At 33.4% G+C, this 19078-nt stretch overlaps 1 protein-coding gene across 1 annotated transcript; it reads left to right on the forward strand.

The window, feature by feature from the left end:
- The first annotated feature begins 206 nt into the window (after nucleotides 1-206).
- On the forward strand, nucleotides 207-14818 carry LOC133190706 (ankyrin-1-like). Its single transcript, XM_061326396.1, has 14 exons — nucleotides 207-430; nucleotides 635-863; nucleotides 1021-1124; nucleotides 1241-1364; nucleotides 1480-1686; nucleotides 1959-2077; nucleotides 2659-2773; nucleotides 11307-11429; nucleotides 11648-11758; nucleotides 11926-12029; nucleotides 12211-12245; nucleotides 12342-12423; nucleotides 12597-12824; nucleotides 14118-14818. Exons 2-14 carry the CDS (start codon nucleotides 638-640, stop codon nucleotides 14268-14270), a joined length of 1731 nt encoding a protein of 576 aa, XP_061182380.1. The 5' UTR covers nucleotides 207-430; nucleotides 635-637; the 3' UTR covers nucleotides 14271-14818.
- Nucleotides 14819-19078: the final 4260 nt, after the last annotated feature.

Genomic DNA, 19078 nt, shown 5'->3' on the forward strand with positions numbered 1-19078 from the left:
TCCTCATGAATTCACATAAATTAAATTCATCTCTTAAGTAATATAAATCCCAGATGAAAGCATGCTAAGAGCTTTTCAGTACTTTGTTTATTGGGATCCGCGCCTCTCCTGAATTTCGAAATTGCGAATTGAGTTGCTCGCCCTTTGTTTATGTCGGATGTTTACATTATGTTTATACGTTTACTTTTCATAGAACAAGTTACAATTTGATATTATTTTTCACCGATAAATTCATTTAAACCGGTGAAACTTTACATTCTATGATGCATGCATGGGTTGGTTTTATATCAGCTTGAAAACAGTCACGGTTTAAAAATATATATATTACACATACTTAAAGGATTTCCTTATAAGGAATGAGACGAAGTATTCTGTATTGTCCAGACTAACCTGTAAGTTATTTCAACGCAGTTGTTCGGTGAATATACTGGTAAGTATGTATACTCTATATATTTGTCGAATTTAACGTAATTGAATTAATTGATGGGTTATGGTATTATATTAATTGAAACTGAATTTTTATATTTATTCGATATGTGCATGATATGCTCTATAACTGAATGACATGCTAGTAAATATTCAAACTAGTGCCATTGTATTAAATTTGTGCAATGATATTTACATGAACTGACAGGACATGTCTCTAGCGGACTTTCTGAGGGGAAATCTCCCTAACCCAGCTGATGACAATCCCATAGATGAGAACCCCGGAACGGCTAGTCTCCCCATCAAATGGAAGACCACCTGTGTCACGATACCTGAGGATGAGCACACCATTTTTACTGCTGTACGATATAACGACTGCCAGAGAGTCGAACAAATACTACGACAGAGCGACATTGACGTCAATATAGTACACAGATGTGAGTAGCTCAGATGCATGTATATCTTATGTTATGTACAGTATTTGTTGATAAGTAAAGGGTTTTTTTTATTATTGTTTTTTAAGATAAAAAAAATAAACATGGTACTCTACATAGAACAGTTGTTAAAATATTTTACTCTGTTATTTTTTTATAGCATCACAATGTTTACTGAAAAAAAGTAGGGTACAGAAAAGTGTGGCTATGCAGTTGAATGAATATACCCCTCTACATATTGCCTGCTTACATTCTAATATCGTGGTAAGTGTTAATCTTTTTTTATTGATTATAATTTATGAGTCTATTTCATTTATTTAAATGATAATGAATATGAAACATATCTAACGCTTCACAATTCCTTACAACTCTTTAATCAGGTTATTAGGTTACTACTGAAACACAACGCCGACGTTAACGTTAAAGATTCGACCAATCGAACACCACTTCACTATGCTGTTCTTGCTAATCGTTCGGATGTTGTTAATCTCTGCATAGAAAATGGTGAGTACATCAGATACTGTATAGTTATGATTTATCATAATCTTTCAGAGTTGTAATGTGAGCGTAAAATAGATCTAATTTTAATGTTAGTGAAGTGAAAGTTTCGCATCGGTAGGTGCTGACGTTAACCAGCAAACTTCCAGTGGGAAGACCGCCTTAATGTACGCTGTACAAGAGAAAAGCATAAATATAGTACAGGCTTTACTGGACGCTGGAGCTGACGTCAGTCTAAAAGATGTCAAGGGTGGGACAGCACTGGAGATCTGTTTGTTATCAGGGGGAAGGACAGTTAACACCGAGATTGTTAAGGCACTTCTGCAGGGTAGGTATTCTTACGTAATTTTAGATTAATTTCATAACGTATTAACAACACTTTAGAACAAAGTAAATTTTAAAGCTGTTATCACAGTTTTTATCCTGAATTTGTATTATTTGCACTGAGTCTTCCATCCATGTAAAAGCTTAACCATAACCATTTATTAGCATTTTTCAAGAATAAAAGAATGTCCAGAAGAATGGAAATATTCATTGGATATAAAAAGAAAAATTATTAAAGCATGAATGACCTTGATATGACTTTGTTCTCTCTTTAAGCTGGAAGTGACCCAAACGTGGAAAACCTTTATAAAGCCACGCCTTTGATGTTGGCGGCAGGTACTGGACAGCTAGAGGTCATCAACTTGTTGTTAGACGCGGGCGCTGATATAAACCATGTATGTCAAATGTACACTGTTTACAAAAATATATTATGAATACTTTTTAGCAATCTGAATGGAATTGTAACCCGTACATTATATTGGTTTGAAAACAGGAATTTTGGTCACCTGCAAAAAGTTAAAGCATAATCCCTGTTAATTTGTGCCTCTGCGTTATTTCCGCGTCTGATCACATAAATTTTATTCAAGATGATCTTCCATTTTAACGCTTTGTGGTTTTTGTCATCAAAAAGAGTAGTGATCAAAAATCATGAAGACAATATCAAGCTAGTAGATTGCTTACTTGAGAAAAGCCCCTCTTGTAAGGGGGGGGGGGGGTCTTATCGGAAAAAATTCGGTAAGGGGGCGTTAAACTTTTCGGAAACGTCTGATTGCTATTTTGACTTTTTTATCGAATGTGTCCTCCTCCCGTTTTTGACGGGTTTTAGTTTCAAAGTAAAAATAACTCGAATTTCGGGTGATGAGGTAGTAATTCTAGTAGGTTGAAATAGAAACTCGGTAGCATAATGCGAAATCGGCAATTTTGCTAACGGTTTTTTTACTAAATACTTTTAATTTGTCGTCACTTATTATCATAGGAAGACAACAAGGGTAAAACCGCATTTAACATCTGTTGTGAACACACTCGTATGACGAAGGCGGGACGTCTGCTAATTTCCAGGGGCGCGGACATTAACCATAAGGATCACGCTGGTAAGTCATGGAAACCAAAAGTGTAAGTCAACATTTAGGAAAAGGAGCATGTTGTATTAATATTGTACTAGAGAGCATATAGTGTATTGAAATCAAACCCAGGGGAATGTAGAATTGATATCAAATTGAAAAGCTTGTGGTTAAACTCGGGAGCATAACTCAAAAGCACGAAGTATTCATATCAAATCCAAGAGAATGCTATATTGTTGATAAATTAAACCCAGAAGGATTAAGTATTAATATCAGACCCAGAAACATGTATCTAGTATTGATATCAAACCCTGGAGAATATAGTATTGAATTCAGAAGCCTGTAGCTAGTATTGAGATCAAATTCAGGAGCACGTGGTATCGATGTCAAGCCCATATAAGCACCTGGTATCAATGTCAAACCCATAAGCACGTAGTATTAATGTCAAATCCAGAAGCATGTAGTATTGGTGTCAAATCCAGGAGCATGAAGTATTGATGTGAAACCCTAAAGCATGAAATCATTGATGTCAAATTCTGAATCATAGAATTTATACTAAGTCATTTACAAAAAATTGTATTGACTTCCAAGAAGTTCTATAGGATTTTTTTGTTTTTTAAGTGTAGTAAAAATTGCTCAAACGCTCAGTCCAAATCAATTTATTATAAAAAGCACATTTTATTTTATTATGCAGAAATTCTTTAAAGTAAGTAATTTTTTTCGTGCAGCAATTTTCATTTTTTTTTTTTTTTTGGAAATAATCTATGGTAGATCGAGGCCTTTAAAAAGGTCAAGTAAATAGTATATTCCAAAGAATTAAAGTTGAAAGACGAATTAAAATACCACATAAGAATCGAAAACATGCAATTTTTTTTCAGATACCTGGATATCTATTATTTTTTATCCTGAAAATATAATGGTCAATTTCCAACAAGAAAATATACATTATTGATGTTTTGTTCTTACTACTTTAAAAATACAAGTATTTGGAATATTGTAATTTTCCATATATAGTGTGATTAGCATTAATGATGAACTTAGACGAAAATTGCATGGGTATAAAAATATATTATTTTGTGAATTCAGTGACTTTTTGTGAGCATTTTTAGTTTTTCAGAATCTGAAGGACGGTCAACCTTAGGTGTTCTAAAATCTAAAATGGCCAAAAATCTGTCTAAACGGATTGCGCAAAGAAAATTATTCTTGCTAATACACATTTAGAAGTCTTTCCTAGAATACTTACGATCCTATATTGAGTGGCGAGCCACTACATATTATGTTGATATAATTGTAGCTGAAGATCGGAGTTTGTAAAAACCAATATGAATAAAGTCTTGTGAATTTTTTTTGCTTTGTATAATGTTAAACTTTGCTTTAATAATTTTTTACAATCTACATATATTAGTCAAAGCGTGTGTTTGTTTTCATGTCTGTGTATATTTATATAACACTGAATTAATTATTAATCAAACAGGGAAAACGTCGTTGGAGAGAGCCCTACAGTACAATAAGATTGGTACCGTTATGTTCCTGTTACAAACTGATTGTCTTAGGAGTTCAGGCTTCATGGAATCGGAAAAGATCCAAGAGTTGTGCAAAATGTTTCCACCTCTTACATTATTTCTAGAACATGAGTTTCACCAACCATGGAGTTTGTTAAGACTGTGTAGATTTAACATCAGAAACGCAATTGAGCCCCAAGCGCTGAAGAATATACCAAATAAACTGTTATTACCACGGACACTCCTGCAATATGTGACCTTCAGTGACTTAATATAACACCATGACTTTATTGTGCAATAATTCTTCCTTCTTTAACAACTTGCTCAAGAAAAAAAATAAATCAAATGAATTTTGTGTCATTAGAGAGAGAAAAAAAATATTTAAAGGATATAAGATATGAACTGCATAGGAGAAATAGGGCACAGTTTTATCTTTAATGCAAAAAATAATAGAATATGGTGTTCAAAAATTCTCAGAAAAATGCTGATTCGGTGCACGTGTAGATTAACGATGAAATGCATTTTGTTTTGTAATTTAAAGCTTTATTATTAAAAAAAACTAAATTTTGTTGTAGATCAAATATTTTAAATTATGTCAATTAGTATCATCCTTGAATTTGAAAACACTAATAAACATTGAATCTTATGAAAGAGTCTTTCTTCCTTCACAGCTTATCCTATGTACAGTGAACATGTACATAGATTACGTTTCAAATTATATCAGGTATCTCTATCTAACGTTATATGTTCAGCATTGTAGTTTATCATTTTATATTTAAATTGATTTAATTAAAATGATTTAAAATAGTCTAGATCTGAATTGTGAATAAAAAAAAGTTAAAGTTTAGCTGACTCTTTTGATCCTTTGGAAGTTTTTAAGTACGTGTAAATGTAGTGGAAAATTCAGAAAATCTTATAGAAAAGGATAAACAAAAGTTGTCAACCCTAGTGTCCTTAGTTTTTTTGAATTTTGAGAAATTTAAATTAATGTAACCTTTCTAATTTCCTATTGAAGTAAAGGTTTTTATGTCTTTTAATATTGCCTATAGTGATTGTACCTAGATATCAACCAAAAGCCCTTAAAATAAGAGGGGTATCGTTATACCAAAATCTGTTGTCCTGCGTAAAATTAACAAGCTTTCTTAAAAGATCTAAAACCCTAGTTGGGGTGGGGTGTTAAGGGTTAAAACTAAAATTTACAATGCGAATACCTGTTGAACTTAACATTCTAGGTAACAAGTACGTCTTTTATTGTTTTATATATAAAATAAAAAGAAAATCAAAAAATCCCCGATGTTTGTTGTAAAAAAAAAAAAAGTACATTGAATAAACTGTACAATGTAAGTTTTAACAAAAAACAAATATCAGGAATTTTTTATGTTTTTTTTTAATTTTTATAGTCAGACAAACACAACATTGAATACACCATCCTGGACCCCCCCCCCCCCAAGTTCCTCGCTAGAAAAATAGATCATTGCCATGGACAACTTGCTTTTCTTTATTTCTGTATTCAGGAGGATAATAAAGGTAAAACAGCATTCCATATCTCCTGTGAACACACCAGATCTACCCGGGTAAAAACGTGTCGTCTGCTGATCTCTCGAGGAGCAGATGTTAATCACAAGGATCGAGCAGGTTTGACCAACTTTTTTCCGGAAAGAAAGGGGGCGCACTAATTGATTTTTCCAAACATCTCCTGAAAATGGTTCCTATGGAAATTAATTTTTTTTTAATGAAATAATTTCAGGGAAAACGCCATTAGATCTCGCTATGCAGCACAATAAACTTGATACTATGATGTTTTTGTTGCAAGTGGACTGTTGGAGGAATCCAGAATTCATGCTTGACATTAAGATTCAGGAAATATGTAAGGCCTATCCTCAAGTGAATATGTTTCTAGAACATGAGTTTCAACAGCCATGGAGTTTACTGAGGCTGTGTAGATTTACTATCAGAAACTCCATTACACCGACAAAGTTAAGGGATGTGTCACGTATCCCACATCTTCCCCAGACACTTCTGAAGTATTTAACTTTCGCCGATACAGATTTCGCCTAGATTTGATTTTTAGTAAATCTTATTATATGCATATATGTACATGTATTGTGTTTTGTGCATCTTTCCTTCTTTACAAATGTATACATATACACACAAAGTTGCAGTGTGTAAATTGGATATACTATATAGAATATCGATATCACGCATGAATGTTCCTCGTAAATTTGGTTATTTTATAGTTTTTTCCAATGTTTTTAATCAGCATTCATGCTCTCCATAATACTGTGTACAACTGTGGTATGTAATACATACATGTATATATATAATAATGTATATATAATAATCTTCATTCGTATGGAATTAAAAGTATTCGTTTTCCTGTGAGATGATGGATTTTATGTAATAATTCAGCATAAGACTCGACTTCCTTTTGTAATTTTATTGTTTTGTGGTAGTATTAATGAATGGATCATCTAATCTCTTAAGAAATAATGTAGAAAGAATTTGTTGGTCTAACAAATGCATTCTCCTTATATTTACGAACGAAGGAAATAACCAACTCTTGAATTAAATGTCTTATTTGAAAGTTAAACTATATATATATTCAATTTGCAAAGGTATTATCTTATACATCATGTGCATGCATGTATTTCAAAAAGTATACAGATTGGTCATTGATAAAGTTAATGTACAAGAGCTTTTGAAAGAAGTTTGAAAGAGGGATACTGGAATCAACTTTTCTGACCATCTGTCTTGTCTATCATTCAGCTGTTTGTCCGTCCGTAGACATTTTTTTCCCCGGAAATTGTCTCTGAAACTTTTTTTTTAACTTTGTAGAATTAATGTATACCTTTTGAACTTGTGTACCTGACCAATTCTGATTAATTCTTAAACGTTATGTAAGATTTCAGTGTACACTTAGTCTAGACAAAATTGCTAATGCACCTCTGCAAATACGACATCTGCCTCATCAACACGAATAAATCTAAACTGCCGTCTTGTCTACTGCAGTCGAATTTGCCGATGTCTTTATTTCAACACAGCACCCTCAAATATAGCCCTCTTGCGAGCAAACTAATTTCCCAAGCCGGTCTTTTATGCGATGATTTAAGGTTGGAGGTTACCGATGTTGGTCAGCGAGATTGCAACAGCGATGGTGAGTGGTGACCATGTCTGTCAAATGATATCAAGCAAAATGTCTAACATGTCACCTAGGAGTCACTTAGTTCTTTGGCATCCGTATCCGGTCCATCACACTTCCGGTTACCACAATTTTACTGTACAATTTTGCAACAGTCATGTGGAGTCTATTAAATATCAAGTTTACCCACAGAAGACATTTTTACATTCCATAAAATAGTCAAAGAACTTTTCAGCCAATAGAAACAACAGTTTTTGAAATGTTTTAAACAAACAACTTCAGAGGAACACATCACGGACACCATGTACATGTGTACCTACTGCTCTCCCACGCTTTTCACAGGTCAAACGTACGCTGCGTATCCACTAACTTTTTTTCTGAGTTTTTAATGAATGCAAACATAAAGAACACGATTTCTAAGAAGAACATGAAAATTTATTCCCCTAAAACGTATATGAGCACGATTTTCCTGCATTTCTATGAAATGATTTACGCTTCATTTATAATAATGTATTTATTTACCAATTTAGCCATTAAAACATCGTACTTTTAATCATAGTGACATATTTATATATCAGATACTTTTGAAAAGGTTAAAATTTATTTTCATGGTGGTGTGTTAGCAATTCTGTCTGGTGTACATATATCTTCTCTGAAGGGAATAAGAGGAGTGAACATGGTGAAGCTCTTATCAGATAGACATACATTAACTTTGAAATCAAAAACCTTAGGAGACTCATGCTGGATAGATAGGAAACTTGAGACCAGGGCTGCGTCTTACTCTGTATAAAGAGTACATAAATATCAAATTATTGTTTTAGCCACAACTTTGAAAGGGAAAAACGATAAATATTATACTTGAGACAAAGACTGGTTGTGACAAGAATATCTCTTGACCCTATTCCATATGGGTAATTCGACAAGGTCACAGCTTTTAGAATTCTTTTTTTCAGTTTTGCTTTAGTCATAACTTTGAAGTGAAAGAAAACATTAGATTTTATTAACAATTTAGGTTTATTATCACCTATCATAATTTTGAATTTTCCCGGCGGCAGTAATTTTGTATTAACTGCCACAAGGTATATTCAAAATTTACAATATCACAATAGGATGTGAAGCAATCCTATATAAAGTTGATAATAATGTAGAGTAGTTCTTATAATTCTCTAATTTGTTTGAAAGATGTTTTAATTTTGACTGTGTATTCCGGAAAATTATATCTTTATCAATTCGAAACTTAGTTTTATGGAACTCTCCAGTGCCAGGAAACAACAAATGGCCGCAGTTGATAGTTTCGACTTTTTGCTGAGAGAAATCGCAAAATTATGTTCTTACTACAGAGATGCATTGGCGTTGCTTGGTGCATTGTATGCATCGAGACAAGCATTAAGAGTCGTTTATTGCATACTGAAATCTGGGAATGATCACGTGTTAACCAAACTCTCAAGCCTTGTTGACTTACGAAGAAACTTTGGCAAATGGGCAGGTGCGCACTACTCAAAATAATCTTCTTCTTATTCGTAATAATATAGGTCTATTCACTTCACATTTCCATATAGAAAAAGACAATTTTCAACACTTTTTGCTAATTGTTTTTGAAATTAGAATCTGACGAATTCCAATTCCTAGAGAAGGGTAAGTGACGCAATCGTCTTAAATAAGTTTTGTAAACATGGTAAACAGGTCCAGCACAATCTCTTGATTTAGCTATATAGCTTGAATTAGCTATAAAGCTTTATTAAGGTATTCAGAATAGCTTGATAAAGCTATTTCAATACAGTTTTTCGCAAATTTTTTTTTTTAAAAGAAGTACATGTAACTAAGTAGTTCGAAATATCTGACGTTTTCCTGGCTAATTTTACGATTTGATATTTTATGTGCCAGGAAAACGTCAGAACTGGTGCCATTATGAAAACTGGAAATTTCACTATCTGCAACCTGAGTTGATTTTCGATACTTGCGAACCAAATTAAATGCCGAACTCACAATTTATCAATAGCACAATGCTTCTAGTACTCACCAACATCGATGAAAAGAAAACATCATTCCACATTTCGATACAGGAATTGCAAGATTTTAAAATGCACGAAATGAAAAGAAATGTCGACTGTCAGATAAAATGTTTTCACCGGATTGTATATTTTATAAATAAGCCATAAAAACGATGTTGGCAAGTACTAAAAGTATTGTACTATTGATAAGTTGTGAGTTTGACATTTAATTCAGTTCGCAAGTTTCGAAAATCAACCCGAGAATGCCGCCTCCGGTTGGAGGGGGCGAATTCCCAGTTTTCGTAATGGCGCCAGTTCTGACGTTTTCCTGGCACATAAAATATCAAATCGTAAAATAAGCCAGAAAAACGTCAGATATGTCGGACTAGTAACTAAGCAACACCAACAAATCTTACATGAATGCAGTGTAATGAATTAGATTTTGTATTTCCACTCGGTAGCATTGCCATGCTGTGAAGTTGATCTGCGCAGACTAGTCCATTAATTTTCATCATTTCACAGCATCGAGTAGAAAAAAATTGTTTTTGAGTTTTAGTGGTGTAATGATATTGATTGAACTTTTTTTCAGGAGAGGAATGTTAAGTGTTACAGTGGCTGCAACGTTATTGTTGACAACTTACACGAAGGATAACATTACACGAATGATTCCGCATGATTAAGGCACGATAAAATCTGTTACACGAACGATCCTTCATGCACACGATTCTACAAGTTACACGATTTAACACGATTGATAACGCAAATGCACGATTCTTCACGCAAACTAGTTCAAATTCTTTAGGAATGGATATTTTCAAAACAAAATAAGGCTTAATACTTATTTTAGATTTCAAATAATTATTGATATTATTTCATCGACTTTGAAAAATGAAAAAAAAAATGGAAATGGATATTTCTAGAACTAAATACATGGAAGACTTATTAATTATTTTAGATTACAAATAATTATTTGCATAATTTTCAGACTTAAGAAAACTGATTTTTTTTTTCATTCAATCAGAAGATGTACATGTAGGTGGACCGTGCATTTTGATTGAATTGGATTTCTTAATATGCAGAAAGGCATAAGTTTGAAAAAAAAAATGGCATGAAAATGAACTAAATTATATGTTATATCCATGTTTTCATTTGTAAATCTCTAAAATCAACAATTATTTTACAAATCATTTATTTGCAGAAATTATAAAAATAATTAAAAGTAAGCTCCAGAGATAAACACTGATAAACGAAACCCTGACAATCATATCATGTACATGTACATTCACCGACTAAATATTTATGTAAGCATTGAGAATTGTTTATTTATTTATTTGTAAAAATATCTATTTTTGATCTATTGATTTTAAAAATATCTTGACCATAATAAGCAGTAAACATAATTAACATCAGAGAAAAAAATCCTTAAACATCTAATTACGGTTTATCACAAAAACTCACGAGAACACAATATTTTGTGCGACTTACTATATTGCTTATTTCCAAGCAATAATTAGTTCATTCTGCTTTCAATTATGTAAATCGCGCTTTATTTATTTTATTTGGATTGAAAAAAAAAACAGAGAAGCGAAATGCTTGTATAACAAATAATATTTCGATAAAAACTTATAAAACGAAATTTACACGTTTCTTAACGCACGATCACGCACAATTAAAACCGCAAATGATTGATTCTGATACATGCACAATCTCACACGTTACATGAACGGTCAAGCACATTACACGAACGATTCTACACGATTGGTTTGTCAACAATAATGTTGCAGCCACTGTACATGTATCATAAGAAAAGATTTTTTTCTTAATTTATGAAATGACTGAGAATAATTAATATAGACAATCAAATAACCATAGAATTTATCATACTGGAGATGAAAAAAAAAAGGCTAATTTTTATAATTTATTGCTTGAAGTTGTTACTGGAAGCAGTGAAGGTATTGGAAAAGCTTATGCTAGGGAACTTGCAAAACGTGGCGTAAATGTCGTACTGATCAGCAGGGGAGAGAACCGCTTGTTTAGGACAGCTAAAGAAATTGGTGTGTGTATTCTACTTCTTAAAATAGTTAATGCCTTGTATTCATGGTATTGGATGCTGACAAATAATGGAACATTCAAGATGTGATGCATTTATTTAAATGTATTAATGTGCATGTGATACAAATCAATTTCATTTTATTTAAAGTTCCTTTCATCTTATCTAGACTGAATATTTAAACTCTACTCTTTATTATATTTTCTCTGATTTCCTTTTCAGAAAATGATTTCAAGGTTGAGACTTGCACGATTGCTGTTGATTTTAACATAGGAAAAGATGCTTATCCAATTATATGGGATAAGATTAAAGACAAAGAAATTGGTATTTTAGGTTTGTGCACATGTACACACAACACTTTTCTTGTTTAAGTAAAATTATGTCACATTTTACTTCATAAACTTCGTAGTGAATGTACTCTTGAATGATATAAGCAGATTGATTCAAAATATTTGTGCATTTGTTTCTTTTAAAATATATATTTATTTATTTTAAATTAGTGAACAATGTAGGAGTGATGTATGACTACCCTCAGTATTTCTTAGACGTCCCAGAGGAGAGACTTTGGCAGCTCATCAATGTCAATGTAGCAGCAGCAACAATGGTCTGTTGAACTGAAACTACAAGACAATACTAATCACATGTTTACTGTATAAACAAGATTCTTCTGTTGAGAGATATCTTGTCTACTTTATATAAAAAAAACAAGTTTGAAGTGTTTCCAATATCATAACTCCTTGTATTACATGAACATGTAGTTTATAATTATTCTCTTAATTTTTCAGATGACACATATGATAATGCCTCAAATGGTTGAAAGGTAATGCAACAAAATGAAATATTATTTCTTTTATTGATGTAAAGGTTACTTAAAATCAGAAATAAATGTATATTGTATATTTGTTTCTCGCTGCAGAGGAAAGGGGGCTGTAGTCATGGTGTCCTCCGGCGCTTGTTCACAGATAACTCCTCAGATGACAGTTTATGCTGCTACAAAGGTACAGAATAATAAAAGCTGGAGCACTCAGAGGTGTGCGTGTAATAATCCCACATAAATACCCATCAAATGATTGTAACATTGACTATTGTATCACAAATATTTTGACTGGTTACAACCATATTGTTACTAAGTCTGTGATTTTTATCTTTGTAAATTTTTATTGTATTTCAGAGTTTTCTAGACTACTTTGCCAGGGCACTTAATTATGAATACAGGAAGAAAGGAATAATTGTTCAGTCTCTAATGCCTTTTTATGTTGCTACCAGAATGACCCGCTTTAGTCAGACCCTATCTAAACCTAGTCTACTGATCCCCTCTGCTGAACAATATGCCCAAAATGCTGTGGCCACCCTGGGCTACACAAGTCGTACTTCTGGATACTGGCCACACACAGTGCAGGTAAATGAACAACTTTATAAAGAATACCTAGCATTCAACCAAGCATACCTCATAGAGTTTGATAGGCTTTTTTTTATTTAATTATTTCTTTATAAAGACCAGCTCACTGTCTGAACTGAAACCTGTTTTTAGCTCACCTCAACGAAGTTGGGGGAGCTTATGTAATACCCTCGGCGTCGGCGTCCCAGGTTAAGGTTTTTGGAGCTGTTTTCTTTTCAAGTACTTCTATGGCCTATATTAGTCAGAGATGCATGGAGGATGCTTCTAGTGTGTTTCATTGTACCAGTCAAGGTTTCAGATGCTGCAATTTCAGCTAAAGAATGACCAGGTTAATGTTTTTGGAGCAGGTTAAAGTTTTTGGAGCGGGTTAAAGTTTTTGGAGCAGGTCTCATTTCCAAGTAACTATATGCCCTATATTGACCAAACTTGCATGGATGATACATCTAAGGATGCACACTACTGGACTTGCTTCGGATGCTGGATCTGACCTATATTTTCCTGATGAGTGACCAGGTTAAGGTTTTTGGAGCAGATGTCATTTCCAAGTAACTAAAAGCCCTATATTGACCAAACTTGCATGGATGATACATCTAAGGATGCACACTACTGGACTTGCTTCGGATGCTGAATCTGACCTATATTTTCCGGATGAGTGACCAGGTTAAAGTTTTTGGAGCAGATGTCATTTCCAAGTATCTATAAACCCTATATTGACCAAACTTGCATGGATGATACATCTAAGGATGTACACTACTGGACTTGCTTCGGATGCTGGATCTGACCTACATTTTCCGGATGAGTGACCAGATTAAAGTTTTTGGAGCAGATGTCATTTCCAAGTAACTATAAACCCTATATTGACCAAACTTGCATGGATGATACATCTAAGGATTCACACTACTGGACTTGCTTCGGATGCTGGATCTGACCTACATTTTCCGGATGAGTAACCAGATTAAAGTTTTTGGAGCAGATCTCATTTCCAAGTAACTATAAGGCCTATCTGAACCAAACTTGCATGGATGATGCATCAAGGGACGAACAATCTCAAACTTGCTTCAGATGCTGGATTTGACTTACATTTTCTGGATGAGTGACTAGTTTAAAGTTTTCAGATAAGTCTTTTCCCAAGTAACTGCAAGCCCTTTCAGACCAAATTTGCACAAATGTTGCATCTAGGGATGCACACTCCTAGATTATTAGTTTAGTGTGTGACTTTGCCTTACTTAAAGACAACATTCTTTGAGATGAGCTCTGTAATCTCTGATTACCTGTGTTTCTGATTTACATAAGGCTTGGTTTGCTAACTGGATTCCCGAGTGGTTGTGGATGTGGGGAGCCACTGGACTTAATAATGCTCTACGAAGGCAAGCAGAACAAAAGTGGATAAAGAAGACACTGGTCAGATCAGACTCTAGTGAGTTAGACTTGTCCAAATACTCATAAAAACTTAACTTATCGAAGGAGATAGTTCTCTCTGTGATGTGGAGTTTTCCTAGTCTGATTGAGGTTGTAAATCACCGTATTAGCTTCAGTTCAGTTTGAATGCTATAGAAAATGATGTCTAAATGTATGTGACAGTTCAAGTGCTATTTTGTGTTCCATGTTGTAGAAGAAGTACTGTACTATATTTCCAGAGCAAATGCATAATGTGTCTAGTGTCAGTGGCAGCTTACCTCCTCCCTTGTATGGGATTGTGTAAATACTTAAGAAAGAATAATATGGCTAGTTACAGAAAAAAATAACAGCCCTTCCCATTTCTATAGATTTCCAACTGTTATATACAAATCTGCCTTTTTTATTTCAGTTTTAAAAGTTCAATTTTTTTTTATCAATTTTGTTTGCTTCACCCTATTTCAAATTTCTGAATCTGCCACTGTATGCATCAGGTTTAAAATGATAAAATACTTATAAAATCATGTGTTGCAATCCAATTGTTTTTCACTGTTGATAATGAAGATTTTTTTATGATAATAAAAAAAATAAAAACGTAATACATGTATATGGTTTATTTTTTATCACTTGAGTGCATTTTCAATCACAGAGGTGATTTCCCCTTTTGTCAGTAATTTGAGCTATTTTAGGAATGACTCTAATTCTTGGCCAAATTATTCGAGGATAACCTGGTTTGGGTCAGTTTACGCTTTATAATCCGCGAAGCGGATTATAAAACAACGTAAACTGACCCAAACCAGGTTATCCTCGAATAATTTGGCCAAGAATTAGAGTCATTCCTTATAATTTAATTCTAAAATCATTAAACAACTCTGGGTGTAAAATTTCGTTGCTTTTTATTAGTTCAAATTTGCCGCTCAATAATACAACCCTAGTAACGGAAGTGATGGGAAGCAAGGGGAGGTAAAAACTGATACATAGTCCTAGCAGCCATGTTTTTTGTTTACATGTGGTAAGATCCGAGTTACTGTTTGAAGTTAAAGGTACATTTATTAAATCTGGAATTTTCCATGAATCCCGAGGACTGGAAATGAGAGGATTGCATGGATACAGACGATTCAGCTGGTTGTCAGGGGGGTGTGTCCCCATACCAAACCAGGTTATACAGAAATAATTTGTGTTCCTTTTTGGATATTAACCAATCAGAGGCTAGAATACAAACAAAATTAAATTATATGTCCATAATCTCATCTTAGGAATACACTGGCTTAAGTTTGCTTTGAGGTGATCTTTTTTTAGATAATATATATAATAAGCTCACCTAAGCCAAAGGCTCATGATCAAAATTTGATTGTCATTGTTGTCATCATCATCGTTGTAAACTTTTCACAATTTCATCTTCTTCTTCAGGACCACTGTACCAGTTTCAACCAAACTTGGCACAGAGCATCCTTTGGTAAAGGGGATTCAAATTTGTTAAAATGAAAGGCTATGCTTTTTTCAAAGGGAGATAGTTAAGAAAGAGTGAAAATTTAATTGCATCTTTTATAAAATCTTTTTCTCAAAAACCACTTGGCCCAAAAAGAGGAACTTTTGTGAAAGCTTAGTGTAGAGTCAAGTTTGCACAAATCATGACCCCAGAGGTAGGATGGGGCCACAGTTGGCCATTAAAGTTTTGCATAAGAATACTTATGAAAAATATTCTCAAGAACAACAAAGCCAAGGTTAATCATATTTACATGGAAGCATCCTCAGGTAGTGTAGATTTACATTTGTTCACATTATGATCCCAGGGACAGGGTGGGCGACAATTGGTGATCAAATTATACATGGGAATTATTTAAGAACTAGAAATATGTCCATAGGACATGAATGCCCCGCTGAGGGTATATTAGTAATGCAACATGAAAATTTGTATTAGTGTATGAAATTTGATGAGAATATCTTGAATAGTTTCTTTAAAAGGTCAAGGTCAAAAAATGTTGATGCAGTTGAAAAGGTTACATCAGTATGTATTAGCATATGAAGTTTGATAAAAATATTATGAATGGTTTCTTTAAAACTGAGTTAAACACAAATTGAGAAAAGTGAGGTCAAGTCAAAGGAAAGGTCAATGTAAAAAAAAATATTGATGCAGTTGAATAGCTTACATCAGTATGAATCAACTTATCAAGTTTAATTACACTATCTTGAAGGGTATCTTTAAAACTGAGCTAAACACTAATTTAAGAAAAGTTAGGTCAAAGGAAAGGTCAAGGTCAAAAATGTTGATGCAGTTGAATAGCTTACATTAGTATGTATCAACATATGTAGTTTGATTACACTACCTTGAATGGTATCTTAAAAACTGAGCTAAACACTAATTTAAGAAAAGTGAGGTCAAGGTCAAAGGAAAGGTCAAGGTCTAAAAATGTTGAGGCAGTTGCATAGCTCTCATCAATATCTATCTGCATATGAAGTTAGATAAAAATATCTTAGATAGTTTCTTTGAAACTGAGCTTTGAACAGAGCTAAACACAAAGTGCCACAGAAAGAGAGACAGAAGGATGGACGGAAAACGGACATGTCAAACACTATATGCCCCTGTCATATTCATGAAAGGGCATAAAAATCTGAAGAAGAGCAGCAAATACATGATTAGTCATATTTATGGAAGCATCCTCAGGTAGTGTAAAGCAATTTTGTTCAAATCATTACCTCTGAGGGTAGAGTGGGGCAACGGTGGGCCATCATAGTTTTACATAAGGGTATTATTTATATGGAAACATTGGAGTCCTCGGGTTGTGTAGATTCAAGTTTGTTCAAATTGAAACCCCCAGGGATAGGGTGGGGCCACAGTGAGCTATCAAATTACACATACTTAAGAAAAATCTTCTCAAAAACAGCAAAGACATGATTTGTCATATTTATATGGAAGCATCCTCAGTAGTGTAGATTTAAGTTTGTTCAAATTATGACCCCCAGGGTAGGGTAGGGCCACAATCGAAAATCAGAACATAGGAAAAACTTCTCAAGAACAGAAAAGCCATAAATAGTCACATCTTCAGGTAGCAGAAGTTTATTCAAATCTTAACTTCAAGGGTAGGGTGGAGCCACAATAGGCAATCAAAGTTTTACATAATTATAAGAATATGGGGAGGGGGATCTGATGAAAAGCAGCAGGGCCATAGTGACTCAGATGAGCATTGTGGCCTGTGGACTCTTTTTCTTTATTTTCATTTGTATATTGAAGTGAAAAATGACACCAAGACTCTCCATGTCCAACTACCAAGCTAGCAATTTTTCAGCCATATTACCCAAATGCTTCCCTCTGTCTCAAGATGTATGTGAGTAACTTCAATTATATTTTTTCACTTCATCTGTCACATTGTTTTCACCTGCATAATTATAAGTTATTCCCAAAAAATTAGCACATTTGTTTTGGTGCATTTTATTGATTCTGTTGTCTTACATGTAAATGTTGTCTTTAAAAGGTTAGATATTTACTTAGCATATTATATAGAACATTTACATGTACATCAATTTGAAGGGATCCTAGGAATATCAATTCCACTCATCAAACATCTTGATATTAGTCCTGAATGACACCTCTGAACAAGAGGTTGATCAAATTTGGAGCTTAACTTGGATGGGTAATATATGGAGGTTAATCTGTCTCAGTCTGTAATATAGTAAATAGCTCTGCAATTGCATGCAGAATTAAAGGGAAACAACTTGAAAACTCAAAAAAAGTTGTTTTTTTTATTTTAAAATCTTTTAATTCAATTCACATGCCATTTTCAATGACATAAAAAGATAATAACAAATTTTAGTATAAAAAATAAAGTGACAAAAAATATAAGTTATCAGCAGTGTTGTATCACAGATACCATATAATATACATTTTAGCAATATACAAGACGAATCTGCCTTGACGGTCACCAAAGTATCATACACTAATTTTTTTCTTCATTACTTTCTATCAACCTAATATACACAAAGCTATCTTCATGTCATATACTTAGAAGATTCTCAATCAATCTCTCTCTTTTTTAACAAGTTAAAATTTGGCCTGAACTTTTTTGAATTCTTTTTTAACAATTTAAATGTCGTCGATCTTTTCAAAGACCTTAGGTCATGTTTTATAGCAGCACACCATCCAATGGATTTACAATTACAAAAGAACTTGCTGCTTATTACATTAAACACTGACTGCCTGCAAGTAAAAAAGATCAGTCAAATTAAAATGCTCTTTATATACATGTAGATCAAAATAGCCAATCTAAGTGCATGAACCCAGAAAGCCTGAATTTTGTTTTCACTGCCAAGTATGATATTTGCCAGCTAAATTCTACGGATTATAGCTTTTTTCAAGTACAGTCAAACCCATCTTCGCTAGCCAAGGGTTTCTGATACGCTACTCTCCTCATAAACCCTTGGCATACGGTGCTGACAAAAGACGGGATTGTTTTCGTCACGTGATCACGATAGGTACGCACAGATTGCGTCAAAGACAGAAATAAAAAGTGTATTTAAAAAAAATGTTTTTAAAGAATAATTAACAAGAAGGTATTGAGTTATGTTAATTTGTTATTTAAACATGTTAAAATGTAAATCTACATCTTCAGTATAGATTCTTAATCACATATTTTGCACGTAGCTTAAGATATTGGATGACACCATATAGCTATTCATAGAATGGCATGTTATCTTACGGATCGTTGTTTACTTGCGTTTTTCATTTCCGATATTAAAGAGTCAAGATATATCCAGAACGCAAATATCATCATTTACAAAAAAACAATTGCTGATTGGTCAAACGATGTCGATCAACTCCAATTACAACTTCAGAAAAAAATCCCAACTTTTTTTAACACCGT

This window comes from Saccostrea echinata, unplaced genomic scaffold (assembly GCF_033153115.1).
Source record: "Saccostrea echinata isolate AGI-Se365-2 ecotype Australia unplaced genomic scaffold, CSIRO_AGI_Sech_v1 ptg000001l, whole genome shotgun sequence".
Lineage (NCBI taxonomy): Eukaryota > Metazoa > Mollusca > Bivalvia > Ostreida > Ostreidae > Saccostrea > Saccostrea echinata.